Source organism: Pseudopipra pipra, chromosome 22 (assembly GCF_036250125.1).
Source record: "Pseudopipra pipra isolate bDixPip1 chromosome 22, bDixPip1.hap1, whole genome shotgun sequence".
Lineage (NCBI taxonomy): Eukaryota > Metazoa > Chordata > Aves > Passeriformes > Pipridae > Pseudopipra > Pseudopipra pipra.
In genome coordinates this window covers 5,600,826-5,628,310 of record NC_087570.1, presented here as the reverse complement: position 1 = coordinate 5,628,310, position 27,485 = coordinate 5,600,826, and the positions used below count along the sequence as shown (strand labels likewise).

General features: G+C 56.1%; 2 protein-coding genes across 8 annotated transcripts; both read right to left on the bottom strand.

Moving 5' to 3' along the window:
- Positions 1-455: 455 nt before the first annotated feature.
- Positions 456-5,654, bottom strand: EFHD2 (EF-hand domain family member D2). 2 transcript variants are annotated; one of them, XM_064678655.1, is made up of 4 exons: positions 5,188-5,654; positions 1,873-2,020; positions 1,598-1,732; positions 456-1,447 (listed from the first exon to the last, which is right to left on the bottom strand). In XM_064678655.1, exons 1-4 carry the CDS (start codon positions 5,637-5,639, stop codon positions 1,313-1,315), a joined length of 870 nt encoding a protein of 289 aa, XP_064534725.1. In that variant the 5' UTR covers positions 5,640-5,654; the 3' UTR covers positions 456-1,312. The 2 variants fall into 2 exon arrangements, with proteins under 2 accessions (XP_064534725.1, XP_064534726.1); XM_064678656.1 differs by lacking the exon at positions 5,188-5,654 and adding an exon at positions 4,085-4,525.
- A 1,150-nt stretch (positions 5,655-6,804) lies between these two features.
- On the bottom strand, positions 6,805-27,425 carry FHAD1 (forkhead associated phosphopeptide binding domain 1). 6 transcript variants are annotated; one of them, XM_064678646.1, is made up of 28 exons: positions 25,069-27,425; positions 24,678-24,884; positions 22,541-22,811; positions 21,400-21,491; positions 20,904-21,134; positions 20,393-20,516; positions 19,874-20,004; positions 19,010-19,075; positions 18,509-18,613; positions 17,371-17,478; positions 16,874-16,957; positions 16,352-16,504; positions 15,795-15,990; positions 15,345-15,415; positions 14,955-15,092; positions 14,013-14,120; positions 13,729-13,818; positions 13,320-13,545; positions 12,752-12,833; positions 12,250-12,365; positions 11,423-11,582; positions 10,944-11,052; positions 9,581-9,716; positions 9,159-9,277; positions 8,948-9,043; positions 8,025-8,245; positions 7,491-7,656; positions 6,805-7,197 (listed from the first exon to the last, which is right to left on the bottom strand). In XM_064678646.1, the coding sequence occupies exons 1-28, from the start codon at positions 25,162-25,164 to the stop codon at positions 7,051-7,053; spliced, it is 3,849 nt and encodes a 1,282-aa protein (XP_064534716.1). In that variant the 5' UTR covers positions 25,165-27,425; the 3' UTR covers positions 6,805-7,050. The 6 variants fall into 6 exon arrangements, with proteins under 6 accessions (XP_064534716.1, XP_064534718.1, XP_064534715.1 ...); XM_064678648.1 differs by having other exon boundaries at positions 10,965-11,052; XM_064678645.1 differs by lacking the exon at positions 25,069-27,425 and having other exon boundaries at positions 24,678-25,058.
- Between the last annotated feature and the right edge of the window lie 60 nt (positions 27,426-27,485).

Genomic DNA, 27,485 nt, shown 5'->3' with positions numbered 1-27,485 from the left:
TGGGCAGGGTCCCTCCTGGGGGGCAGCTGGTGGGTGCCCCATTCACACTGCTCTCTGTGGGGTGCTGGTCAGCCCTGCTGTACCCCAAACTCGAGCACCAACTGCCCCAGGGCACAGCCCCCTACACCACCACCCCTCAGGGACAAGGTCCTGTTATCTCATGCTCGACGTGGCCAAGACCAGCCAAACCCCACAGGTGCCACAGGGTTGCTCAGGGGGCAGGTGCCAGCAGTGCTGCTGATGGCCTTCGAGAGCACCATGTCCCCACACCTGGGTCCCTGCTGCTTCCCATGCCAATGTCCCCACATTGCCAAGCGTCACCCCCATTCCCTGCCACCTCCTGCAGTGGCCACCTGGTGCCCACGGTCACACCCCACTCCCCAGGCTCCTTCCCCCCACCCAAGCCCCCACCACTGACATGCCCGTCCCACGGCTGCAACCACAGCACCCAGCACTTAAGAAATATAATATTTATTTGGGATTAAATTAAAAAAAACATAACACACCCCCTATATCGCCACTCAGGGGACAGTGTGGGACAAATGTGGGTCTTTACAGCCACCCACCAACAGAGGAGCCTCAATGATGATGATGGCAACCACTTGTGGCCACCATGCTCACCCTCCCAGGCTGAATACAACATGAAAAAACATAACACAGCCCCACGAGCCAGCAGCTGCCTTTCTGCATGTCTTCGACCAAAACAAAGAGAGACACAGCTCCTGGGGGCTCCATGCCAGCAGGGTGGGCACCCACCCCCCAGCACCACACACACACACACCCCACACACACACACAGAGCCCATCTGCCAGCACCCAGCACTCACCACAACCTTTGTCATCCGTGACACGTGGCAATACCGACAGACACTGAGCCAGTGTGGCCACCACAACACCCACCACGGCCACCTGGGCAAGCCCCCATCCTGCAAACTTCCCAGTGCACACACAACAGACAACAGTCCAGGCACAGGTGTCCCAGGGACGGGCATTCCGGACACGGCTCCCCTGGGACTCAGCAGCAGCAACCCCCGGTGCAGCTGCGGGCATGGAACAGGGGCTGCTCAGGGTGGGGGGCATGCTGGGTATGGGGGGGGCACGAACAACACCTACAGACACCACAGCAAGAGGGGAGGGAGGAGTTGGGGCCGACCGGGCTCTGCCAGCAAGGTGGGCGCTGTGCCGAGCCCGCGCCGGGATCTCGTTGGCAGCCGGAGCAGCACGTGGCTCTGGCATCGCTCCCGGCATGGTTATCACGTGGCACATGCAGCGTTCCCAGCCCGGGCACCGCTGACCAGTCCTGCCCAGCCCCGTCACTGCGTGAAGGTGGACTGCAGCTCCTTGAAGGCCGCCTTCCTCTGCTTCAGCTCCTCCGCCTGCTTCTTCTTCTCCTCCTGCTCAGCCCTGATCTCCTCCTCAAAGCGGCTGGCTTCGTTGATGGCTTGTGCCTGCGGATGGACACGTCCAGCTGGGACCCCTGCCAAGCCCTCCTGCACACCCCCACATCTCCACCTCCCACCCACCCATCACCCAGCACCAAACTGCCCTCATGCATCACCGTCCTGCAGTGGGACCCCTCTGCCCAGCACCTGCCTCACCTTGGCCTCGAAGAAGTTCTTGGCGCCTTTCACCCCCTCTGTGGAGACGTCAATCTCAGAGAGCCGGGCCAGGGCGTGCAACCCGCTGTCCTCCTGCAGCTCTCCTGCTGCTGCCTTCCGGAAAATGAGCAGGAACTGCGAGGGGAGACAGTGGTATCAGCTTCCTACAGACCCCAAAGCCTCCATGGTCCCTCCCCACCTTCTCTCCACCATGAACAGTGGCTGGGGACACCTCCCTGCCAGCGTGGAGCCCCTCAGCCCCTCTCACCCCTCACCTCTCGAAAGCTGAGCTTGCTGTCCAGGTCTTCATCCACCTCCTTGATCATGTTCTTCAGGCCCAGGTGTGTCTGTGGAGCCCCCAGCTTCTCCATCATCAGCTTCAGCTCCATCAGGTCAATGAAGCCGTCCTTCCCTGCGTCGTATCTGTGGGATGGAGGCAGAGCCCATGCAGCCCCCTGCACTGACCCCCCCAGCACCAGACCCCCTGCATGCACTCACACTGGCCAGGGAATGAGGAGGGATCAGCAAGGACTTGGGCACTGATGATCTCCGGCAGCTTTCCAGACCACAGGGAAGCTGCCTCCGCACCGCTAACAACCCCCTGGAGCATTATCCAGGATCGTGTCTGTGCGGCACTTGGCAGGAGAACCTGCCAGGATGCTGCCAAACCTGCTGCTGGCTCCCTGTGCCAGGAGCCTGAGCACATGCTCCCCTTGGCTGCGACACAGGATAACAGGCCATGGGGCTAATGCCACTGGGCACTGCTCCCCATGTCACCATCTCCCCCTCCTCCTCACTGTGACACCTCCAGGTGACCCATCCCCACTGCCCAGAGCCTCTGACATCCCATGCTCCAACATGGCCAGGTGCCTGGGCTTGGCCAAGAGCTCCAGATGCAGCTCTGCTCACCAATCCTGCCTTTGGACCCTCTCAGGAGCAACCTGCTCTAGTGGAAGGTGTCTCTGCCCATGGCAGGGAGACCTTCTTGGGGGGTCCCTCCTTAGACCCCTGCCTGTGGCAACACCACTGTCCCCTCCAGCCTCCCACCAACAGCCCCTCTGTCCCCTCCCTGTCTGTGCACGTGGTGCCATAGGCTGTGCCGGCAGCACACTGGCATGGCACAGTGGGATCCCAGTGGGGAGCCAGCACAGAGCCATGCTTGGTACAGCTCCACATGCTGGAGGTGGGCAGCTACACGCTGCACTCGTTGTGACAGGGCTTTTTTTTTGTGTGCCTTGTCACTGCAGCAGCCACGCAGAGCCCCGGCTCCCCACGCCGCAGGTCCGTGACTCATCTGAACCTTCCCTGCTGCCGCCTGCTCTGTCCGTGTCTCCAGCAGTGCCTTCCTGATCTCCCAAGCTGACAGGGACCCCAAAATACAGCTGGCCCTGCTCTGGCCATGCTCACCTCTGCCTGCTGCTGCCATCACCCTGGGAGTGGGGCTGTGGGCTCAGACCTCACATGGTTTCTGCCTCCAAGACCCCTCTCGGAGCATAGAACCATAGAGTCATGGAATGGGGTTGCAAAGGACCCTAAAGACCATCCAGTTCCACCCTCTGCCATGGTTGCTCCTTCTACTATTCAAAGTTGCTTCAGCCTGGCCTTGGACACTTCCAGGGATGGGGCAGCCACGGCATCTCTGGGCAACCTGTGCCAGGGCCTCACCACCCTTAAGGGAAAAATGTGTTCCTAACATGCAATCTAACCCTGCCCTCTGTCAGTTTGAAGCCATTGCCATTCCCCCTTGTCCTATCACTCCATGCCCTTGTCCAAAGTCTCTCTCCATCCCACATCCCACATCCCACAGAGAGTTTCCCTGCAAGGGGCGACTTGCCCAGCTGGAGGGCACTTCCTTGCTCTCAGTCCCCTCCTCCATGTTTTTTTGGGACGCCAGCATCCCTCAGCATCTCCCAAAGGGCACCATCTCCCCTGTGGCAAGAAAAAAACCCTTCTACACATCACTTTTTCCTTTACACAGCCGGATTGCCACATCGCTAGGACAGCAGCAGCAGCAGCGAGGTCAGCGTGACAGGGCTCTGCTCCAGAGCATCCTTCCCTTGGGTGACCCACACCCCCTCCCCCGGCTCCCAAACCTCCCCGGCGCTGCTCCTTTCGCTGCAGCGAGACGCCGCAGCTGTCAGAGCAAACACGTCTGCTCCACACACCCGCTCCGTCGCCTGCGCGGCGCCGACACCCGCACCGCCATCTGCGCCGCGGCCGGAGCACCCCCGGCACGGCCACCCATCGCCTCCGGCACCGGGAGCCGCAGCTGTGCCCCCCTCCCGGGACCCCGAGCTGTGCCCGCACGCCGCAGGCTCCCTTCTGCTGCAGTCCCAGGAGATGGTCGCAGCAACCCGCACGTCTGGCTCGCTGCCATGTCCGGGCGGTGGGTTACAGCCCCCTCCGGGAAGACAGGGAGCAGGGAGACTCCCTGCACTTCCAGGGGTGATGGCAGGGTGTGCGTGCACCCTTACACAGCCCCCCAACCTCGGGTTTCGAGGGTCGCTGCCTCCATCCTTTCCGCTTCCTCCATCCCCTGGGTCATGTCCGAGCGAGACCACCCGGGACGCTGACGCAGATCCCCCCCGGTGCCAGACGGGATGGGGGGTACTGGCATGCCGCAAATATGCCTTCGCCTGCACCATCTCCGTGCTTCCCGGGGTCCCGCTGCCTCCACGCCTCCCGCACAAAGCACCCAACGCGCGCTCCATGGGGATGCTCCGGGCTGTCCCGCTCGCCCCTGCCTACTCCCGCGCATTCCCAGCAGGACCACGGGATGCAGTCACCCCGATTTCTGGCTCCCCACGGAAATTTCCAGGGTTCGGGGTTTGCCGTCAGCTCCCCCCCCCCCCCCTCGTCCTCAGGGGCCGGGGGCCGAGCTCGTGCTCGGAGTCACGCTCCGCCACGCGTGGTGGCACGCAGCGGGCAGGGATGCTGGGGACACGCCAGCCTGGCAGCTGCGGGCCCGGCGGCGCCAGGGAAGGCGGGGGGTCCCTCAGTGCTGCAGCAGAGGGAATGCGGGGGGCCCTGGTCCCATCTTCCAGCCCCCCTTCTCTGGCCTCAGACCACCATGGGGGACGGGAGGTCCCTCTTTGCAAGAATTTAGAGGTGCGCAGGAATGTTTCCTGCCAGGAGCTGGGGGAAGGCGTCTCCGCCATCAATCCTGTGAGGGGCTTGGGAAAAGAGGGGTATCCCTGGCATTCCTCCTGAGAGAAGAAGGAAGGGGGGCTGTCCTGCAAGGAATTGGGGCTGCCCCGGCATCCCTCTTGCAGAGAGCTGGGGCTGGGGGAGCCTCCTGCACAGAGCCGGGGGATCCCTCCTGCAGAGTTGGAGAGGCCTGGAGGCACCTCTCGCAAGGGACGGGGGGTCCGTCCCGCAAAGAATGGGGGGTCCCGCCCGCAGGCACGGGGCGGGAGGCGCTGGGGCATCTGCCCTGCCAGGAGCCGGGATGCCGGGGATGCAAGAGCACGGATGCCGAGGATGCAAGGGCAGGGATGCCGGGATGCCGGAGGTGCGGGATGCCGGGGGTCTCCCGTCCGCCCCGGCGCTGCCACCCGGGGAACTCCCCCCTCCCAGTCCCCCGCACTCACTGTCGGAAGAGCCGCTCCATGTCGCGGAGCTGCCGCCGGGAGAACTCGCGGAACTCCCCGGCGGGGCTGAAGACGCGGCGGCCGCCGCCGCCCCCGGGCGAGCCCTCGCCCACCGCCCGCCCCGCGGGGCTGCCCGGCGCCGGCCCCGGCCGCGGCCCCCGGCCCCGCCGCCCCTCCGGCTCCTCCGCCGCCGCCGCCATGGTGCGGTGCCCGGATGGCCGCGCCGCTCCGCCCCGCTCCGCCCCGGGGCCGGGCTGCGGCCCCCCGGCTCCCGCACCCGCACTGGGGGGGCTCCGGCTGCCCGCCCCCCGCCAGCCCGTCACCGTCCCCTCGGACCGCCCCGGGGCCCGGCTGCGACACCCCGGCTCCCGCACGGGCACGGGAGGGGTCCCTGCCCCGCCGCCCTCTGTCAGCCCATCACCATCCCTTCGGACCCCCCCCTCCTCGGGCATCACCGGCGGTACTCATCCATCCCCCCGTGGGATCACCATGGGATGATCTTTAGGGTCCCTTTCAACTCAAACCTGTCTGTGATCCCCCAGGGTCCCCACTGGCATCACCAGTAGGTCCCATTCCCCAGTGGGACTCCCCCAGGACCATCTTTAGAGTCTCTTCCAACCCAAACCATCTCATAATTCCATGATTCCACAGGCTCCAAGGAGGGGAAGGGGCTTCTGCAGCCCCCGGTGCACACACAGCACCTGTGCTCCTACCAGCTCCTTCCATTCCCAACCCAGGGTTTGGGATGGTGAGGACATGCAGACATGGAGCGGCCTGACACCCCCGGAGGATGCTCACAGCAGCCTCTTTAGCCTCCATCAGGCAATCAAGGTCATGCCTCACCCCAAAATAAGCCCAGGCATGCAGACAGGGAAGCATCCAGCTTCTCCCAGCTTAGGGAGGGGGGAAACCAGGCCACATCGATGACCAGAGCCCACAGCACCACCACTTCCATTAGGGATTGGCCGCTGTGCACCCCTGGGTGCTGCGCACGCCCACAGCCCTACATCAGCCTGCTGCAGCCCTCCATGCTGCTGCTTCCAGACCTTTTTATCCTATTAAAAAATAAAGACCAAAAAACCCCCAGCGGGCCTTTGCTCACATCCAAATTATCCTCGGCTGAAGTGATGCAGAGGACTCGGCACACGGATGCTGAGGCGGAGCGGCTGCAGGGATGACATGCTTTGGAGCTGCCTGTTCCCTGCAGGGAGACCCCAAAACACTGCTGCTCCCCAGAAACCAGGGTCTGCTCTCACCCTTGTTAATGACAAGAGGAGCAGTGGGACCTCAGTCGATGCCAACAGTGGGTGGCAAAGGACCCTGTGCCATCACCCCATCCCAACCCACGGGCACGTCGCTCTCATCTCCCCAGCTTGTCCTCGTGCTGCTGCTGTACCACTGTGGCTGACATGGGTTCTCTTCTTCCCCCTTCCTGTGTGGCAGCTCCACTGCTCCTGGGGTGTTCCAGGAATTCTGGAATTCCATACTACATCATGTCCTATGATCCAGTTCCCCCAAGGCACCGCAGGGACCAGAGGATATGGGAGTTGCAAGGGATATTTCAAGCTGTGTGTGCTCGAGGCCACTTCAGCCAAGGAAAGGACAGACCCCACACAATTGACTTCACACATCATGGCTGTATTTACACACACAAATACATATACACACATGTATAGGCTGGGTTGTATCCTCACCACCTCTTCCATTGCCATAAATCCCACCATGCTGTGTGGGGGACAGACTGCTGGCAAATTAGGTCCTACACACTGTACTGTCACACCAGTGTGCCCAGGAGCTACAGGATACCAACAGGAGCTACTCGAAGTGCACCCACATCTCAAGCCTGCTCCACCATCACAGAGTTTATAGGGGTGACTCGTTCCTACCGCAGACCATCACCTGCTGCACACCCCTGTGGTGCCTCCCCTGTGAGCTTCCCTTCTTGACAACATCTGCTCTGTGCTCTTTGGCTCTTGGCTTACCTGAGCAGAGAGGCTTTGTGGCTCCAGGCTGCAGAACAGAAACACATCAGACACAGCATTCACCGTGAGAGGTCCTGACAGTCATGTGTGACTTGCATCTCTCCCTCACCCCAGCACATGGCCCAAACCCACTGCTACAGGTGCCTGCACCACCTCCAATTTTGGCAGTGTGATGCTGCCATGACGCTGAGCTGGCTGAGCAGCAGGACCCTGGGACCTCCAGCCTCTTGGGGTGGTCTGACCAACCACTCCATCTGTGCTTCCAACAGACTGTTGTACAAAGTGCAGGAGTTGGGTGTCACCTGCTCCTGCCCCACTCACCTTGTGCCGTTTGGCCGCTCGTCGCAGCCTCTTCTCCTGCTCCAGCTGGAGCTGTGTCCTCTCCAGAGCCTCTCGCAGCAGAGCCTTCTCTTCTGCCTCCCTGTGGGCTTCATCTTCCAGGTTGGACATCTCCTCCTGACACCTTCGCAGGGACGCTTGGTTCTGCCTGTGCAAAACAGGAGGGGGGATTCTGTTGGTCTGTTGCCTGCATCGACCCCCCAACGCCCAGCTGGGCCCTCCCACACCTGCCCTGGTCCTGCTGACACTGACCCTCCTCCCCAGGCTCCAGCCACCCCAGACAAGGGAGTCTGCCAAGGTTTCCCCAGCTCTACCACTGCTCAAACACATCAGGCCACACAAGGTACCAGTGCAGAAAACTGGGAGAACCTTTCCCCATTTCTCCTAGCATTTAATTTTTATACCATGGCCATGCTGTGACTGGTCCTAGGCAGACACATGACCCGGCAAGGTGCCACATCCCTTGGCATTTCAGGACCAGGTCTCACTGGGAACTGTGACCTTGCTTTTCCACACCTTAGCTGCTCCATGCTTCCCTCATAATCTTTTAGCATTTCTTCTTTCCTTTCCAGGCGATGCTGGAGGTTCCTGATCTTTTTGTACAGCAGCTCCAGGGCCCTCTGTCTCTGCAGTCCCACTTCTTCCCTCTCCTCCAGAGGAAGGTGCTGCAGAGGCTGCATTCCTGACAGCTCCTTCATCTCCATCAGGCTTCCCAGAGCACCGATCACATCAAGGTACTGAGGGAAGAAGAGGGAATGCATTATTTACCAGGTTTGCTGCATTCCATCACGCTGCTCAGCCATCTGCTTTCCGTCTGCTCTCCTGAGGAGATGACAGTGTCCCAAAGAAAGTGGGTCTGTGTTCCATTCCCAGCTGCACACCTTATTGGGATTGGATTGTTTCCTTTTCCAACATGACCATTTCCCTGCTGGATGTTTTCCTGTCCTTTTGGGAGGGAAGAGACCCCACCAGCTGTACTACTCACAGACCCCTCCTCTGGCAGCCTCCTCCATTGGGCCCCAGCCTCTCTCATATCATTTAGTTGGCACCTACATTGGGGAAGGTCTCTGTCCTCACCAACCCTGCCTCTTCTTGCAGATCAGCCCTGAATGCCCAGGGGAACACCCCAAAGGCCTGCAGTGGAAAGGGGAGAATGATGTGCCGTGGCACATTCTGGGGTCCTGAGATGTCCTGGTAGACACCCAATGTGCCCTGGACCACAAAATCATAGAACATTGTAAGGGACCTTTAAAGGTCATCTAATCCAACCCCCATGCCATGTCTTCAACTGGACCACAGAGCATTTCAGCCTCAGTGGTCCTGCACAGCCCTGCCAGTCACCCACCTCTGAAATGTGCTCACAAACCTTCTAAACTCTACACCCACTGGGCACTTACACACACTCTACACGTGATTTACCACCTCTGTCCCTGACGTACCATCTTCTCACTGGGGTCTGTCACCTCAGCCATCTCCAAACTCGCTGCCCTATTGGTGATCCTGAGGGACCCCCCATTAGGAACGTGGCCAGGAGCCTGCACAGACAGGGAAAGACTTACTTAGCATCTCTGACAGCCTCATTCTCTCTATTCCAGGGAATACTTTTCCAACTAAGCCACAGGAACCACAGCCCCCAAACTGCCTTCTTACCTTGCCAGCCTTCAATTTTGTTCCTGACATGGGTGCAGGCTCCATCTCAAGCCCTGTGTGCTGGACTATCTCCTCCGGTAAGTCTTTCACCCGTGGCTCCAAACCCTTCTTCACAGCACCTGGAGGCAAGCAGCCACCAAACTGTGGTGCAACATGTCGTGGCTTCACATCTCAGCCACTTTGAGGCTGGCCAGCTTTTCCCAGCTTCCCTGGGAGGGTGGTGAGGCCCTGGCACAGGTTACTCAGAGAAGCTGTGGCTTCCCCATCCTTGAAAGTGTCCAAGGCCAGGTTGGATGGGGCTTGGAGCAACCTGGGACACTGGAAGGTGTCCCTGCCCATGGCAGAGGGCAGAATGAGATGAGCTTTAAGGTCCCTTCCCACCCAAATCATTCCATGATTCTAACTGTTCCATGCCTGTTCACCTGAGCTCTGCCTCTTCTCCAGCATCTTTACTCTCTCCCGGAGCTCAGCCAAACCTTCCTTTTGCCGCTGGATCGTTTCCTGGTGCCTGAGGCCTCGGCATTTTGCACCGAGGTCAGCCAAGTCCAACGGGGGCACCTGGAAGAAGCAGCCCAGCTTGTCCTCACCCAGCCTGCAGCTGGCTCAGCACAAGCTCAGCTTAAGCACAGCCTCGCTGCCAGGCACTGGTCACTTGGCACATGCCAAGAGCAAAGCCTAAGGAGTATCTCCATGGATTTGGAGGGGTATAAGAGACTTGTCAGAGACCCCTTTCCTGCTCCACTGTGCCACAGTGAGGACATGGGCCCTGCAAATGTTCCAGAGAGCCTAGAGAGGGATAGTGCATGTCTGTGAACAGCCATGGTGGCATTTTTCTCTTGCCCTTTGCGCAACCACAGAGCACTTACCATCTACACACAAACACCAGTACACTTTCTAGACTGTGTTCCTACACAATCGTGGGCATTATTCTCTATCACTCGTGCACACAGACGTGTGCACTGCCCTCTCCCAGCCCAGTCCAGATTCCTGCATTATGACAAACATCCAAAAACCTGTGGTGGGGCTGGCCCATCATCCCGCCCTGTGCAGGGTAATGATGGCTGCAGACCCCCAGCTCTGGGTCCAGCCACTGTCGCGCCACAGCTCTGCCGAACAGCACGTCCAGCACTCGGCCCTTCCCCTCCCCGTCCCCGCCTGTGGAGCAGGACGGGCGATACCTCCCGCCCTCCCTCAGTCAGCTGGCTGTGAGTCACCGCGGCCCCCGCAGCCCGCCGGCCCCGCTGCTGGCTGCCACCGTTCCTGCACAGAATGTACAATTCCCACAGTCCCTCCATCTGCTGCTGCCACCACCTGCGAGTTCTTCCCTTTTCCAGCCACGGGGAAATCAAATAGGAGTTTGGCACAGGGGAATGAGGAGCGTTTCTTCCTGTCCTGTGCAACAAGCTGCCCCTACTCCTGCATGTACCACTCCAGAACTGGTTCTGCATCACCTGTACAGCATCTCAGGCTCCACGAGTTGGAAAAGGAGAAGGAGGGAACGCTCCCATGTTGCCATCCCCTCTAATTGCCAATTAGCACAGCAATTAGCACACACAACACTTTGCTGTTCCAAAGCGCTGTGCAAACAGCTCATTAAGCAGCAGCAACGCCGGGGCTGCAGCACGAGAACCCCGGATCTCGGGCTTGGGGAATGTGATGCTCCCACCCTCCTGCCAGTGTGGAGCAGAGAAGGTCACCAGGCCTCACAGCAGTGCTGAGAAACAGCGCCGATGCCATCAGTGCTCTTGGCAAACCCACCCCTCGGGGCCCTCCGTGGAGACTCACCCTCTGGGAGGCTTCACCCACCCGCACTGGTGTCCTGGGAGCATCCTCAGGCTTTTCCACCGTTTGTTGGGAAGCGTCCCTCAGCACCTGGCAGCGGGCCTGGGCTCGCCTGTGCCAAGACACAAGACACTGTGGGACCCCATGAGGGATGGAACATGCCGAGGGCATGTTCTATCACATGTTCCATGTGACCCGAACAGCTTGGGGAGAGCAGCACTCTGGGCACCCACTGATGACTACCATGGTGTGGGTGGGAACACTCTCTTAGTTACAACTGACTTGGTTACACATCTGCTGGCACAAGCTCCACTAAACCCCCATTTCGGTTCCCATGGCAGTGGATATCAGTGCAATGGAGCTGAGCTCCATCCTGATGCTCTCACATGTGCCTTTTGTTCTGGGGAGAACCCTAAACACCATCAGCTGCTGGGCACCCACAGAGTGGCATTGGTGGAACCTTGGCTCATGTCACTGTGTACCTTAACTCTTCAGCTGCTGCTTTCAGGGATCGATCCTTCTCCTCCACAAGGTTGGACATCTGGGATAGCTTCTCCCTGAGCTGGTTCACTTCCCGCTCCCGGTGCTTCAGGCGGCTCTGGTTCTTCTCCAGCTCCACCTTCTGCTCCTCGCTCAGCTCCCCTAAGTGCAAAACAGCCTCGTGGGATGCTGGCTGACTCATCACCCAGTCCTGGGGGATCTGCAGCTGGCATTCATGGATACATCCCCTTTTTCCAGTCCCCCCTCATGCAAGCTGGCAGCAATAATGGGGTTCATCCCTGCAGAGCTTCACAGCTTCACAGAGCCCTTCACAGCTGCCCTCAGATCCTGGGCCACGCCAACAGGACATTCTGGTTTACTAAATCCCAGGACGATTCCTTGTTGAGACATTTTCCTTCAGATTGGAGAGGAACAGGTTGCCAGCATTTTCTGACTTGCATCCTTTGACCTCTGCACATTCACAGTCCTGCCCATGGAGGAAAGCCAAGCAGGGCTCTCCCAGTCCACTGGCCTGGGACAATTCCAGCTCCAAGGAGCTCACCAGCGTGATTTTGAGGAAGATGGTCTTAGTTTTGTCCCCCTGATCTTCCTTTGCTTACCCTCCTCACTCAGCATCACTGCTATTGCTTAGCCAAGGATGGGAAGAAATTCACCTTCCCAAAGGGAACAGACTGCCTGCTTTGCTCCCAGCAGGACAACAGCATTGCCAGAGGATGGTCACATCAGCTTCCCAAGTCCTGTGTGCACCCACTGCACTGACACCACCCCTTGTCACTGCTTGGGGGAGGGCTGGGACAATGACACCCACCTCTCATGTCTGACACTCTGGCTCTGCTCTCTGACAGCTCCCTGCTGAGCCTGCCAATGAAGGCCTCCTTTTCCAGAAGCATGCTCTGTGCCACTGCCAGTTCCTCCTGCAGTTTCCTGGGAAAGATCAGTGCAAATCTCACAGCTCACTGGGAGGCCTCATTTCACGGAGCACACACACACCTTCCTGCACTGCATCTTCTGAGGAACACTCACACATTCCTTTTTTCCCTGCCTTTTGCTCCCCTGGGGTCACCCTGTGCAGTGGGTCTGGCCACCTCGCTCACTCTTGCCTGGAGCCATCTGGATGGGATGGCACATCCTCATGTGCTGTCAGGATGCTCCACGCCCTCAGGAACACCTCTGCCTAGCAAAGGGACTAAAGAGTCCCATCCCAGACTAAAAAGATCTTGGGACAAGTCTCCTTGGACTTCTTTAGGCTCTCCCAGTGGTCCCTGCTCTTCTCCAAGCCTCTCTGACCACCACCAGTGAGAGCTGCTCACCTCAGACAAATGTGTGACTCCATGGCAGGACAAACCTCCAGCCAAGTTCCCGATGCTGACCTGTGGGCACCGCGCTGAATTACTACAGGACACGAGAAAATAAGGCCCATTACTTCTTTGTAACACTTGCACACTTGTTCTGCTGCTTCTGCAACACAGATCCTTTCCTTCAGGGCAGCTTCAAGGACTGAGGACTGTCTCCTTGGGAAATCCATGTCTCTTAGAGCCCATTTCCACAGTGCTTGGGCAGTTCCCAACATCCTGTCTGGCTTGGGATCTCTTCTGCCTGGGTGCAACCCAAAGTGCTCCTCCAGTCTTGTTGGTTTAGAGGGTAAAAAGCCCTTCTCCAGTGGCAAAGCCCTTTTTACCAACAGTTTCCAAACCCACCAAACAATGAAATGGCCTCTGCAGGGACTCATGGACCTCGTCCTGCACGTGGGCAAAGCTCCATCCAACACCCTACCCAACGCTTTCCATAGCAGCAGATTCACTGCTCCCTCTCCATAAACATTCCATGTTAACCCAGCAGGTTCCTGGTACAGGTGCATCCCATACAACCCTTACCTACCTTCCATTTTTTCCACAAGTGCTGCCTTTTCCTCCTCCAGCATCTTCTGCTCCTGTGTGGCCTCCAGCAGCCTGTCCTCTAAAGCCACGATGGTCAGGGAATGCTGCTTGCTTTGCTCCCTATATCCTGCTATTTCTTCCTGCAGTTTCTGCCTCTGTAGCTCCTTGTCCTCCTGGACAGCCCTGAGCTGCTCATCCTGTACAAGCACCTGCTGCTGTAGCAACACCTGGGAAACAAGAGCTGGGAGATTGGCTGGAGGCACTGGTGGTTTCCTTTGGGATCACCAGCAGTGTCATCTCTCCTGGCTAGCTCTTGGAAGGACGGAGGGGAGAGAAGGATTTCAGGGATGGGGGAACCCTTCTTCATCAACACTGCACCCTCCACCTGCACACACAGGTTGGTGAAGTACCTCTCGGGCAGTGGTTTCCTCCAGCTCATGCAAAGCTTCTTTCAGTTTGCCCTCTATCACCTCCTGCTCCTCTGCCTTCCTTGCTGTTGCCTACAGGATGAAATTAGCAGTAATTAAGCTATCCAGGAATCCACCTTTCTCTCTGCAGATATTCATCTCTGTGTATTTGGGGGGGGGAAAAACCTCTGTCCACTGATTTGGGCCCCTGGAGCACCACATTACAACACACATTCCCATTTCTTCACTCCAGGGGTGAGCTGTCCTGCTTCACTTCCCATGCTCACCTCATTCATGCTTTTCAGGTGGCTTTCCAGCTCTTGGATCTTCTTCTGCTCTTCCTCCACACATTTCTTGCACTTGTCCTTCTCCTCAGCAAGAGTGCTTTCTAGAATCTGGGAATTGATAGATCACAGCTTCAGCACAGAAAAAATCACGACCTTAGGAAAAAGACCTCAGGTCCAGGGAGGAAAGCAGCAGGGAGGGTCACTGCTCCAGAGCAGGGGCAGGTGATGGGAGAAAAGCCTGGCAGGACCCAAGGTGACTCAGTGAGGGGGTGGATGGGAGCACCTAGGGAAAGGTACATCCAAGAGACAGGAAGAAGCTGCTTGGCTGCTCCTTTCCTGAGTCCTTAGAAAACTCAACACCAGGAAACCACCATTCCTGAGGCACCAGACACAGAAGCACACTAGAAACTGTGTTACAAGGCCTGCTGTCCTCACCACAACACAGACATGGCAAAACACCAACCTGCACCCTCACTAACACTGCATCCCACACCAGAGCCACCAGCATTGTGGCCTGGGCTTTCCTGGGATGGAGGGGGACTGCTGGTCCCTGCTTCCCAGGGGGTGTCCTTTTCCAGCTAAAACAGACCCAACAGGAGCTCAGCATGGGGAGGGAGAGAGCAGAGGGCTTGAGAGGAAGCTTCCCTAAGCTCACACATCAGGATGATGCTCCTTGCTTTCCCCTTTCTCCCAGGGACTGACTGGCACCCATGCATCCTGTTACCCACAGGTGCTTCCCAGTACCACCATGGATACTTTGAGGGAGTTTACATCACCTGCATTCATACAGGAGGATATTCTATATCCTCTTGGGATCCCATCGGGCTCTTAGGACTGCACCCAGACAGTTCAAAGCTAGAGATAATAACCAACACTCTCACAGACACCCATTTTTCCCACATATAACATTCCCTTTCCAAACCACCAACCATGCCACTCTACCTCTTTGTTCTCCTTGTCCTTTTCCAGGATAATTTGCTGGATTTTTATCTCCAAGTCTTGCTCATGTTTTGCTTCCAGCTCCTTTGTGTGCTCCTGTAGCATCTCTGCCTGTGACTGCTGGAGCCTCTCTAATTGCTCCTACAGGGAGACACCGAGGTATTAAAGGAAGTGTGTCAGCAGCAGGGGAAGAAATAAACCTCCTGTGAACATTCACTCACAAACAATTCCCAAAAGAGTCTCCTTTCCCCTGCATTTCCTGCAGACCCAGGCACCTTGGCCACTGCACATCCCCAGTCCAGATCCCACACTGGCTCACTTGGGATTACTATCATGTTTAACCATAGAAAGATTCCAAATCTACGTGGTTCATGTACATAAATATTTCTGTACCTGCAACAGCTGATTCCTCTGTGCCACTTCCTGAGTCTTTTCCAACAAGCTCCTGAAAGCAGCCAACAGCCCTGCAGAAGTCAACACAACCTCGCTGTGTGGGGTGCTCACACACCATATTAGGGATATTAGGGAAAATTTCTTCATGGAGAGGATGGTCAGGCATTGGAACAGCCTGCCCAGGGCAGTGGTGGAGTCACCATCCCCCAAAGTGTTCAAAAGGTGTGTGGATGTGGCACTTGGGAACAGGGTTGAGTGGTGGCCTTGGCAGTGCTGGGTTAATGGTTGGACTTGATGACCTTGGAGGTATTTTCCAGCCTTAAAAATTCTGTGATTCCATGATTTTCTCTACAAGGAGCGGCTCATGCTGGATTTTCTCCTCTACATCTGGCTAGCTAGGACAACCCACCTTGTGCAGGTGTTCCCAGGGATGCCCAGCAGGACACAGACCTTGGCCAGAGGTGCACAGGTCCATCCCTGCACTGGCCAGGAGCTGCTCCATGTCCTCCAGCCAGGAGAGGGGGACACGTGCCATGTCCACCACTGCTGTCCTGATGGCTGAGATGGACGGATCCAGGGACACCACCTCCAGTTGCTCCAGCTTCTCTTGCAGGTTGGTGCTGCTGCAGGAGCTCCTCAGGCAAGCCTGGAAAAAATGGAACCAGTGGGGAACAAGCCAGTCTCCACAGTCAGGGGCTTTCAGGGACTTGGCAAATGACACAACCTCACTGAACATCTCAGGCCAGGTTGGACAGGGCTTGGAGCAACCTGGTGTAGCGAAAGGTGTCCCCATCCATGGCAGGGGGTGCAATGAAATGAGCTTTAAGGTCCCTTCCGGCCCAAACTATTCTAGGATTCTATGGCAAACTGCTGGGAACAGCCACATGAACGCTTTGGGATGACACTCTGCTTCAGGGTCATACCTTTAACCTATCCTCAGGCCAACAAAATGCCTTGTGCCACCATCTCCCAACTGCCACTTGGTCCTCAGTATTTAAAGGACTGACCTGGAGCTCCTGCAGGGAATTCTTGAGCACCTCAATGTTTGCAGACACCTCCTTCTCCTTCATGAGCCTGGAGCTTAACTCCTCCTGCAGACACTTCTCCCTCTCATGACTCTGCTGGTTCTCATCACAGATTTGCCTGACCTTCTCTATCACCTGGCAAAGGTGGAGGAAGAAGAGGATAAGGCACTATATTCATATCCTTTTCCAGCTGAGGGACCATGGATGGTCTCAGCAAGAAACAATCGAGACTTGCTGCAAACTGGCAACCACGCCAGGCCCCTGGGCTTGCCCCTGCTGCAGCCCACTGACTCCATCCAAGCTGTGGGACACAAAAAGGACTGTCTCCTTCACATCATGGAGCAGTGCCATTAACCTGGGACAGCCACAGCACAGCTCCTCATCTGCAGAAGCTGGGATGCCACCAGCCCTACTGAGCACAGAGCAGGCACTGCGGCTGTTCTGCAGCATCTGCCTTGAGCTGCACTGGGTGTTGGAGGCACCATGAGCTGGTATCCAACTCACCTGCTCCTCTGTTATGGATTTCCCTGTGCTGCCTGCTGCTGATGGAGAACAGACTTGCATCACTTGGGTCTTGAAGGACTCCAGCTGCAGCAAGGATTGACGCAGGAAAACAAACGTCACTGATCACTGAGGCTAATTGATCATCTCTGAGGATAACTGATCATCGATACCTAGCATGATGTTGCTCTGCAAAGGGCTGTCCCCGCCAGAGCAGCATTACTCAGGCACACAGGAGGGTTTGTGTGGGTCCCAGACAGCATAACCAGGATTATAGAATCCTTTTTTGTATCCTGTTAAACTGCTCTGTCATCTACGCTGCCCACACTTATCCTGTGGATAAGCCTTTTATACTTCACCTGACGACAAGTCCCATGCCAGGGTTTGGTGCTCAGGACTCTGTGTTTTCGTTCCTGCACCACATCCTTCCCCATGGGAAGCCCTGTCCCTGTGCTGCCCCCGGCCCCGGGGGTGATGTTCCCATCCCTGCCCATCCCTACCTGCTCCCCTGCCCGCCGCAGCTCCGCTCGCAGCAGCCGCTCCCTGCGCCCCATCTCCCGCAGCTGCACCGCCTGCCGGGCACCGGCTGCCTTCAGCTCCTCCTCCGCCTGCAACCACCGCAGCACTGTGATTTTTCCCCTGGACTCAGCGCTGGTGAGGCCACCCCTGCAGTGCTCTGTCCAGTTCTGGGCCCCTCAGCTCAGGAAGGACATGGAGGGGCTGGAGCAGGTGCAGAGAAGAGCAACAAGGCTGGGGAAGGGACTGGAGCACAAGTGCTGTGAGGAGAGGCTGAGGGAGCTGGGGGGGCTCAGCCTGGAGAAGAGGAGGCTCAGGGGAGACCTCCTCACTCTCTGCAACTCCCTGACAGGAGGGGGGAGCCGGGGGGGGTTGGTCTCTTTTCCCAGGCAACCATCAGCAAGACAAGAGGGCTGAGTCTTAAACTGTGCCAGGGGAGGTTTAGGTTGGATATTAGAAAGAATTTCTTTCCAGAGAGGGTGCTCAGCCATTGGAATGGGCTGCCCAGGGAAGTGGTGGATTCTCCATCCCTGGAGATTTTTAAAAAGAGACTGGATGTGGCATCAGTGCCATGGGCTGGGAACCACAGCGGGGTTGGATCAAGGGTTGGACTTGATGATCTCGAAGGTCCCTTCCAACCCAGCTGATTCTATGATTGGCACCTCAGAGTGACATCTGAAAACCATGCCATGGGCACTTCGACCTCAGCTACCCACTATTCCCATCGGACAACTCCAAAGGTAGCTTTGGAACACCAGGAGACAGGCAGCAATCCCATTGCAGGGGTGGGATTGCAGCATCAGAGCCTTCACGGCACTTTTTGCGTGGGTCTGGTCCCTGGGACATTGTCCATCCTTGACTTCCTCACCCAACACCCACACAGGGCACTCTGCTATCTGAATTATTTCTTCCTCTCTCAGTGTCCACGGCAGAGCTCAGAACATTTGGATCTCCTGCCTGTACAGGACCCCCTGCCTGTACTCCTGACCCAGGAGCCTGCTCCTGGGACCTGATGGTCCTCATCCCACCCACCTCTCACCCCTGTCAGGCAGCTGAGAGACCTGCCATGGGCTCACCAGGGCACTCCTGCCCTCTGTGTGCCCCCCTCAGCCAGCCACTAACCTGGGCTTTCTCAGCCAGCTGATTTTGGACGTTCTCCTGCTTGGCACAATGCTTCTGGATTTCCATCTGCAGCCCCTCCAGGTCCCGTTCCAGCTCCCCAATGCGCTGCAAAAGCCCAGGGAGGGCAGGGGTCTCACCAGAGGAACTGGGCATTGCCTCTCTGGAAAACTTCCACTCATAAGCAAGATGTTTTCCCCATCTAACCCACTTTGCTTAGCCTGGAATTCCCTTCTAACCCATATTTACTGTGGTTTTATCAGCTTACCAGCAGAATTCCAACCTGATTTCTGGTCACATCCCCCCTGCATTGTAACACAGCATTACAAATCCAACTGAGTTTACACTTCCCCGGGTGGTTAGTCCCATTATGTGCCTTCCAGTGCAGGAGCTGAATTCCAAACAACTCCCTTACAATGCCCAGTTAATTATTCCCTGGCTGATGCATTCCTGCAGCCACTGCTTAGCCCTGTGCTCCATCACCCCAAAATATTTCCAACTCACATTTCGACAGCTGATTATTTCTTGCTCTCCGAGCTCACGCTTCGTCTCCTCTTTAATTCTCGAGCACTAGAAGGAAAGGCAACCAAGGAAAATATCCACCAGGGCAGTGACACCATCACTCCTGCTGTGAATGGAACACTGGCACAGGCTGCCCAGGGCAGTGGTGGAGTTGCCATCCCTGGAGGGATTTACAAGAGGTGCAGATGTGGCATGTGGGGATGTGGGTTAATGGTGGCCTTGGCAGTGCCAGGGGAATGGTTGCACTCAATGATCTCAGAGGTTATTTCCAAACTCAGCCATTCTGTGATTCCCAGGCAATCCCTGGCAATCCCATAGAGCCTGTGCAGCCTCTGCCCCTTATCACACTGCTGATGCAGCTCTGCCAGCTGAGGAGGAGCTGCACATACAGAGAGACAACCTGCTGCACAAGCCACTTTCTTTAAGGGAAAATCCAGGCCCAGGCCACAGGGAGTCCCACCCCCAGTGATGGGGTTTCCATGGCTCCTCGGGAGGATCTTGGCATGAGAGCTTTGTGTGAACAAACAGTTCCTGTGCTCACAGGAATCCAGGGCACACAGTGATGCTGAGTGAGGAGGGAGATGGAGCTGGGGAAGGGGACCCTGATCTATGGCCATCACCTGGTGTGACCATGGGACCATCACCACCACATCCCAGTGGCACAGTTGTGTGACTCCTGTTTGTGTGCAGCCAGGACTCACCTCAGGACCTCCCAACAAACAGCCACCCACATACAGCTGCTACAACCCTCACAAGGGAGAAGTACAACTCTTCTCCACCTGCTTTCCCACCTTAAACCCCTATGTGAGACCATAAATTACTGATGCCCTCGTTAGTCCTGCCAACCTTGGCAGAAACAACTGCCAGCTGGTTGTCCTTCTCTCGATTTTCCTTCTTCAGTTTTTCAATCTCTTGCTGGAGCTGCTGAATTTTCTGCTCCTTTTGCAGGACCTCCCTTTGCAGGCTGCTCACCAGACCTGGGAAAAACAACTCTGGTGAGAGATTACACAAGTGCAACATTCAGATGAAATACTGGGAAGGAATCCTTCCCTGTGAGAGTGCTGAGGCCCTGGCACAGGTTGCCTGGAGAAGCTGTGGCTGCTCCATCCCTGGAAGTGTCCAAGGCCAGGTTGGACAGTGCTTGGAGCAACCTGGGCTAGTGGAAGGTGTCCCTCTCTATGCCAGGGTGTTGGAACAAGATGTTCTTTAAGGTCCCTTCCAACCCAAACCATTCTGGGATTCTCTGATTTCTACAAGCCACTACAAATCAGTTGTTGCCTGGACAGCTTGGCCAATGCTTGCTTTTATCCAGAGCCAGTCCTAAACTGCTTCATGCCCTGACCCAGAGCTCCAGGGACACAGTACCTGCACTCAAAGCCTGGTCCTTCTTCAACTTCTCACTTTCTCTCCGGAGCCTCCCAATCTCCAGGTCTCTTTCATAGAGGGAATGGCTGAAAACCTGGCTCGAGCCTTTCTGCAGGTCACTGATCTGCAAAACACAGATTCACTGTGTTCCTCACCCAGTCACTCACTGATTCCCCTCCAGAGAGGGAAATCTGGCACATCCAGGTCCTGGTTTGATGGGATTGCTCTTTAGCATCTTTGACTAACTCTCGGGAGTCATTGCTTCAAATAGAATCACCTTAAATGTGCTTTGGCTGTTCCTGATGAAATCCTAATGCCAGAGGCATGGAGGAGGAAGGAAGGAAAAAAGGAAGAAAGAAAAAAAAGGAGGGAGAGAAGGAAAAAAACCCCACCTCCCTCATTTCCCTTGGTTTCAGACACGGGACCTGCTTTTCCCCAAACCTTTGTTGCATTACAAACTTGTATCAGAGAGGTGTTTTCCCTGCTTGGTGCCTATGGAAGTATCTGCTACCTGTTCCCTCAGGGCTTTGATCTCCTCTGTTTTGGCTCCCAGCTCTTGGTTGAAGGCCAGCAGTTTCTGGGTCAGTTCAACCTCGTTCCTCGCCGCCGCCTGGGCCAGTTTCTTTGCCATGGCCGCGACCTCCTCCTGCAGATCTCTTATCACCACGTCTTTGCGCTTTGACTCTGCTTCCAAACCAGAGAGGTGACCCATTTCCTTCTCCAGCTGCAGCAGCTTCTCACCCTGAGGGCAGATTGCAGGTGCCATTGGCCAGTCTGCAGCTACTCCTGCCCAGGGGTACCCGCTCATGGCCATCAGTGCCGTGCTCACCCGGCTTCCCACACCCTCCAGCCACCCACTGTCCCCATCCTCTGAGCAGACCCCTCAGGAGGCAGTCCCCACACCCTGCTGGGACTCCTGGTGGGACACACAGCCAGCTGGCAGGGTTCTCCTGCTCTGCCAAGGACCAGGACAGGGATGGCATTCCTCACTCTCTCCCCAGCATCACCTTCTCCTGCTGGAGGAGATCAGTGTTGTGAGTCCCCAGGGAAGGGGCTCCCCCCACACTGCTTGCACAATCACCTGAGAAGCTGGTTGAGACTGGAAGAAAGCAAAAACAGCAGCAGTAAATATCAGCATGAGAGGTGGTTGCAGGCAGCAGAAATGCTCCCTGCAGCATTCTTTGTCCCAAAACTACTCCAAGGCAGTGGCCACTGTTCAGAGCATGAGCTTGGTTCACAACCAGCAGGGAAACCACCTATTTGGCACTAAAATGACACTTACAGCACAGTCTGCACAACAGAGAGGAATAATTCACCTATGGGAACCAGAAAAGCCTCAGAGCAGCAGAGACACAGCAGAGAAAAGCTCCTCTGATTTTCCAGCACTGCTCAGCCCCACAGAAAGCTGTGCATTTTTGTCATGGGGATCCTTTTGGCTCTGTTCCCCAAAAAGCAGAGGGGTATGTGCCAACCTGGGGCGTATGTGTCCCTCCCTTTGCCCTCACGGTGGTTTCCAGTTCAGCCACTGCTGGGAGTGCAAGGTGCTGCCCCTGGCTTTGCACATTTAAACCCTACTATTGACTTTGTGTTGCTTATGACTTCAAAAAACCCAACCCCAAACAGGAAAATCACAGCATGGTGCATCAGGCCACAGCATTAACGGCAAAAGTCATGTTCTCCAGCTACTCTATTCCCCCAAACCCTCACCTTTGCTTTGTTGCTTATCATATACTTTATTTCCAGAGGTGTATCAGCTACGGATAGACTTTAAAGTTCCTGCACTTGAGGCAGCCACTTCAAAGGAGGAAAAAAACACCACTTCAAACAGGAGTCAGGAATAGGTACATGAGTCACTGGTGCAGATAAAATCAGTCATCGCCCTTCTGGGTCACATACCAGGAAAAAGGAAGAGGAAACATCCCTCTGCAGAGGCAATAGCACTCCCTTTGGGGTGTCACAGCTCATTTCTTCCCTGACCCAAATGCCACCCAGGACCACACACAATCTCTGATTAGCTCCACTGGACATGGACTCACAGCTGGTTGCTCAACACTTATCACTTCCCCACTCCAGTCAACTCCACTCAGCACCAAGTTGCTCTGTGAGGACACCAGGACACAAATGTTCGGGTTTGGGATCATGGATTACCTGGCCTCACCGCAGAGCTCCTGCTGAAGGTGTCCAGAGAGGCAGTGCTGGCCACGCTCCTGTCCCAGGCGCTCAGGGGTCTCCTCGGCAGAGGAGGATGGGGCTGGTGGCCGAGGGCTCCTGGAGTGCCACTGCCTGGAGAGCCAGGGGAATGCTGCCCCTGCAGTGAGGGCAGGCGGGGAGGAGACACGGGAGCCGAGGGTTTGGGCTCTGCAACCACCTGGAGCTGCCCCGCCCACCCCGTGCGACGTTTCAAGGGGGGACAGGACACCTAGGATGGGAAAAGATCCGTGTTATCAGCAAGGATTTTAGCCCTGGATTCATGTGCACCATGCCATACAAAGCCCAGGCACAGATCTCAGTGGAAGCATGGTTTTAGTCCTTTAGTCCTTTCCCATTTCCATTGCCCAAGGATCAGATTTTAATCAGGGCATTCAGACTCTTTGCTGAAGCAGAAGGAAATCACTGAGGTTTGCTGCTTTTTGAGCTTTTCCCTCTCCATCTCTGCCCTAATTCTGCACATCATTTGCACGATCTAGAGATGCTCCTCTCACAGCTCTCCTGGCTCACACATGGTCCTACTTCATCGTTTCTGCCATTCACCCCACTGAACCAAAGCCTCTCATTGTGCTCCTGTCTTCCCATCACATTTACCAGACCTTATGCTGGGCATGTCAGGCCCAGATTTAGGACACTGCTGTTCTCCTGAGCTTTCCAGTACAATGAGGACAAGCCACTGTCAAGGTCTGCACTAAACATCTGCCAACACAGCATTGGACCTGGCCTGGATGTGGGCCCTCCAACATCTGGGTGTTAACAGAGCCCAAACCCCCAGGGAATGCTCCCTGCCACTCCAGCACCTTCCCTTCTCCTGGAGCACGTCCAAGCCCTGTTGCTTTTGCTCATGCTGCTCCCCATAGCTCTTGCTCACAGCAGGATTCCACGAAAGCCTTCCACTGTCCCTGTCTTGGCCCTTATCCTGCGCTTGGAGGCACGGCGGGATGTGATTCCCAGCCGGGTGCTGCTCCTCTGTACAACATGTTCCTCTAAGACTCGAGAGGAGTGATCTCTCCCTCTGTTAGACACCTCACAGGGTGCAACTCCGAGCTGGTTCCTTCCCTGCAGTCAGCAGGGTCAGGCTTCAAAGCTGCTCCTCCACAGGAGGATCAGAGAGCCCAGAGTAAGGAATAGGCACCCCACAGGCATCCTCTGCATTGCTGTGCAAACCTGCTTCTCTGTGTGCACCCTGCCTTTGGGAATTCAGTTGCTCACTGCTCCAGCAGGGTTTGGCATTACCTCACCAGCATCTTGGATTCTTCAAGAGCCACAGTAATAAAAAATGATACTGGAACTTATCAGTTGCTGTAGGTTTGATGTAAAACCCAACTTCCCTCCCACTAAGTGGCTTGGGAAGAAACATAAAAGGCAAATAGAGGAAAAGCACATTTTCCAGATCTACCTTCTCTCACGCACCGTTGTCCCGTGTTTTTCCGTTTCCCTGCCGAACCGCCAGAGTTTCTTCAGCAGAGGGAGCTCCAGCTTTTCATTTCCCCCCCTCGCCTTTCCTCAGGATTGCCCAGACCTGGGAACCTGTTCCTGCTCTCGGAGCCTTCCCTGGGCAGCAGCACCCACCCACCTTTCCTTGGCAACTTTCCCTAGACATCCCCATCCACGCTTCCCTGGGCATCCTTCCAGGGGCAACAGCATCCACCCTTCCCTGGGCACCTTTCCTTGGGCAGTAAAACCCACACACCTTTCCCTGGGTACTTCTCCCTGGGATGAGCACACCATCCTTCCTCAAGATACCCTTCCCTGGGCAGATCCACCCATTCTTCCCTGGGCACCTTTCCCTGGGCAGAACAACTCACCCACCCTTCCATGGGCACTCTTCCCTGGGATCAGCAAGCACTCCATCCTTCCCAGGGCAGGAGAACCCCATCCTTTCCTGGGCACCTTTCCTCGGGCAGTAGAACTCACCCACACTTCCCTGGGATCAGCAAGCACCCCATCCCTCCCTGGGCACCCTTCCCTGGGATCAGCAAGCACCCCATCCCTCCCTGGGCACCCTTCCCCAGGATCAGCAAGCACCCCATCCCTCCCTGGGCACCCTTCCCAGGGCAGCCCCACCCAGCCTCACCTGGGCAGCCCCATCCAGCACCAGCTCGAAGGCCGCTCCCGCGGTGCCGAAGCGCAGGATGTCCCCTGGCCTCACCCCCACGGCCGCATTCTGGACCTGGCAGCTGTTCACAAAGGTGCCATGGGGGGAGTTGAAGTCCTGAAGGATGAAGCTGTTGTCGGAGGCGGAGAATTCCAGGGCTGCGTGACGATCTGCGACACCTGCGGACTGGGAGCGGGCAGTGGGCGGGCAGGGAACGCTGCTGGAGGCGGCTCCAGGTTTGTCCCTGCTTTGCCAAGCCCCCTTTCTGGTCATAAATCCCACCACAATTTGCATGGAGGACTCCAGCACGTCCTCCTCCCTGCATGCAAAGCACCCTCTGTTTTAGGATGATCAGCTGCCCCGCCCCTACCTGCAGGACGATGTCGGCCCCTCTGTGGCTCCCGATGGTCGTGGTGTGGGGTTTCAGCTGGAAACACCCCTCCGAGCTCCGTAGAAAGGCTCTCATTGCCCAGCCCCCAAACCTGCAAGGCTTCCCCAAAAAATCCCAACTCCTCACTCAGCAACCCCCCACCCAACACACAACCTGAGCCACGAGTGGCCCAAACAACTCAAACACTAAAAACCGTGCGAAATGACCCCAAAAGCGGCTCTGTCCCAGCCAGCAGTGCTGCTGCAGCCTGGCAGTAGCCTTGGAAACCTCAGCCACGCTGGGGCCCGCTGCTGCCTGTCTGGGTGAGTTTTTCCCCTTTGTTTTGTTTAGTTTTTTTTTTCCTCCTTCTCCTTTTTCCAAGCAACTGGCCTGGCAGCACAACAGAGCTCCGCGCCGGCGCGGCCGCAGCTCTCGGTGCCAGCTGGTGACACACGTGGGAATGTGCATCACAAACCTCACTGCCACCTGCCAGGGCTGCCAAAGAACCTTTGAGTCCCCGTTTAACTTATTTTTTTTATTTAATATCACACACACACACACACACAAACACGTTTTGCAACCACAGGCAAGGGGATAAATGTTGCTGCCAGGTGATGGGGAGGCTGTCACCCATCAGTGCTTCTCCATCCATATTCCTTGGTCCCAGGCTGTCAGGAACTCTTTTTCAGCAGACAAAGGGAAACCCCCCCACCTTTGCCACTAACACCCCCCAGTTTGGCCTCTCCAGTCCTGCAAGATTCTATCATATTAATAATAATTAAAAAAATAATTTAATTAATTAATCATCTCGTTAATTTTGAGGAAGAAGCAGAAGATTTTGCAAAGAAGAGCTCTGCAAACCTCTGTCAGTTTGAAGCCATTCCCTTTCGTCCTGTCACTCCAGGCCCTTGCCCAAAGTCCCTCTGCAGCTCTCTTGGAGCTCCCATTAGGTACTGCAAGGTGCTCTAAGGTCTCCCTGGAGCCTTCTCTTCTCCAGGCTGAACTCACAAGTTGTCCTGGAATGTGAGTTACCTTCTGGAGACGCTGAGACACAAGTGCAATGTTAAACACATCCTGATTTCTCACCTACTAGTGTGGTCCACCTTGGACAACCAGCCTGAGGTTGGGGTAAGATGAATTTGCTGCTAGGTGCGTGTGGAAGAGACAGCTGTGCTCTCTCCACCCTCTTCTCCATCACCCTCACCTTCAGGAATAACCATTCCCTTACAGTGCAACAGGGATAAGCCATCCTAGGATAATGATGGTCATGGCTCCTGCACTTCTCAGCATCCCACATCTCCCTTTGCTTCCCAAATACCATCAAAGGACAAGCATGAAAGTAGCCAGAGATGCTCATTAGCCATTTGGGCATTTTTGGTATAACTATTGCTTGAGTCACAGCTCATGTCACTGCAGTCACTGCACTTCATGGCAGTCTTCCAGCTCTTTTCCTACATGGGACACTGGGAAAGATGATGTTTTTGCCAGTCTATTTCATCAAATGGGATTTTCTGGCAAAGAAGCTCAATAAAACTTCACCTTCCAACTGCTCAGACAAGAAACTTCACTTTATTCGCCCAGATTTTCTAGGACAACTGTTAGGGCTGTATTTCTTCACTGAGGAGACAGGACTTCATTCCCAGTGGGCTCTCAGGGGCACACATGCCTGGGACACAACCTCCAAGGAGCTGCACCACCTTTACATCTCCTCAACAACACCCACACAGGACCCCCCACCCCACATCCCTCTGTCTGGGGTATATTCTGCTTTGTTTCCTTCTCTTCAGTAAGAGAGTCCCTTAGTTAATGAGGTTATTTTGCCCATCTGAGAAGGTGCCTTGGGGCACAGCAAAGTGAAACTCCTGTGATGCAACAACAGAAACTGAGAGATGCAATGGGAAATAACCATTAACAAGGGAAACCTGTTGGATGGATTTGGACCAGCATATCTTTGCCTTCATTTTGGTCACTTGGACTCCTCTCATATCAACCACAGCATCAAGTCAACCTCTGCTGACCACTCCATAACACGGACATGGTTTAGTGGTGGACTTGGCAGCGCTGGGTTAACGGTTGATGTTCTTGGGAGATCTTTTCCAACCTAAATGGTTCTATTGTTCTATGATAACATCAATATCAGCATCACACCAACAAAGCCACCTCCACATCCCTCTCAGACCATCCAAGGGAGCCTGTGGATGGATGTGTTGATGAGTTTGTGGCCAATGGCTTTGCCCAGAGGGCAGCGTGGAGCTGGGATGCCCATGGAGTTGGGATGCCCATGGAGCTGGGATGCCCATGGAGCTGGGATGCCCATGGAGCTGGGATGCCTATGGAGCTGGGATGCCCATGGACCTGGGATGCCCATGGAGCTGGGATGCCCATGGAGCATCTCCCTTACAACAACCAATGGATTA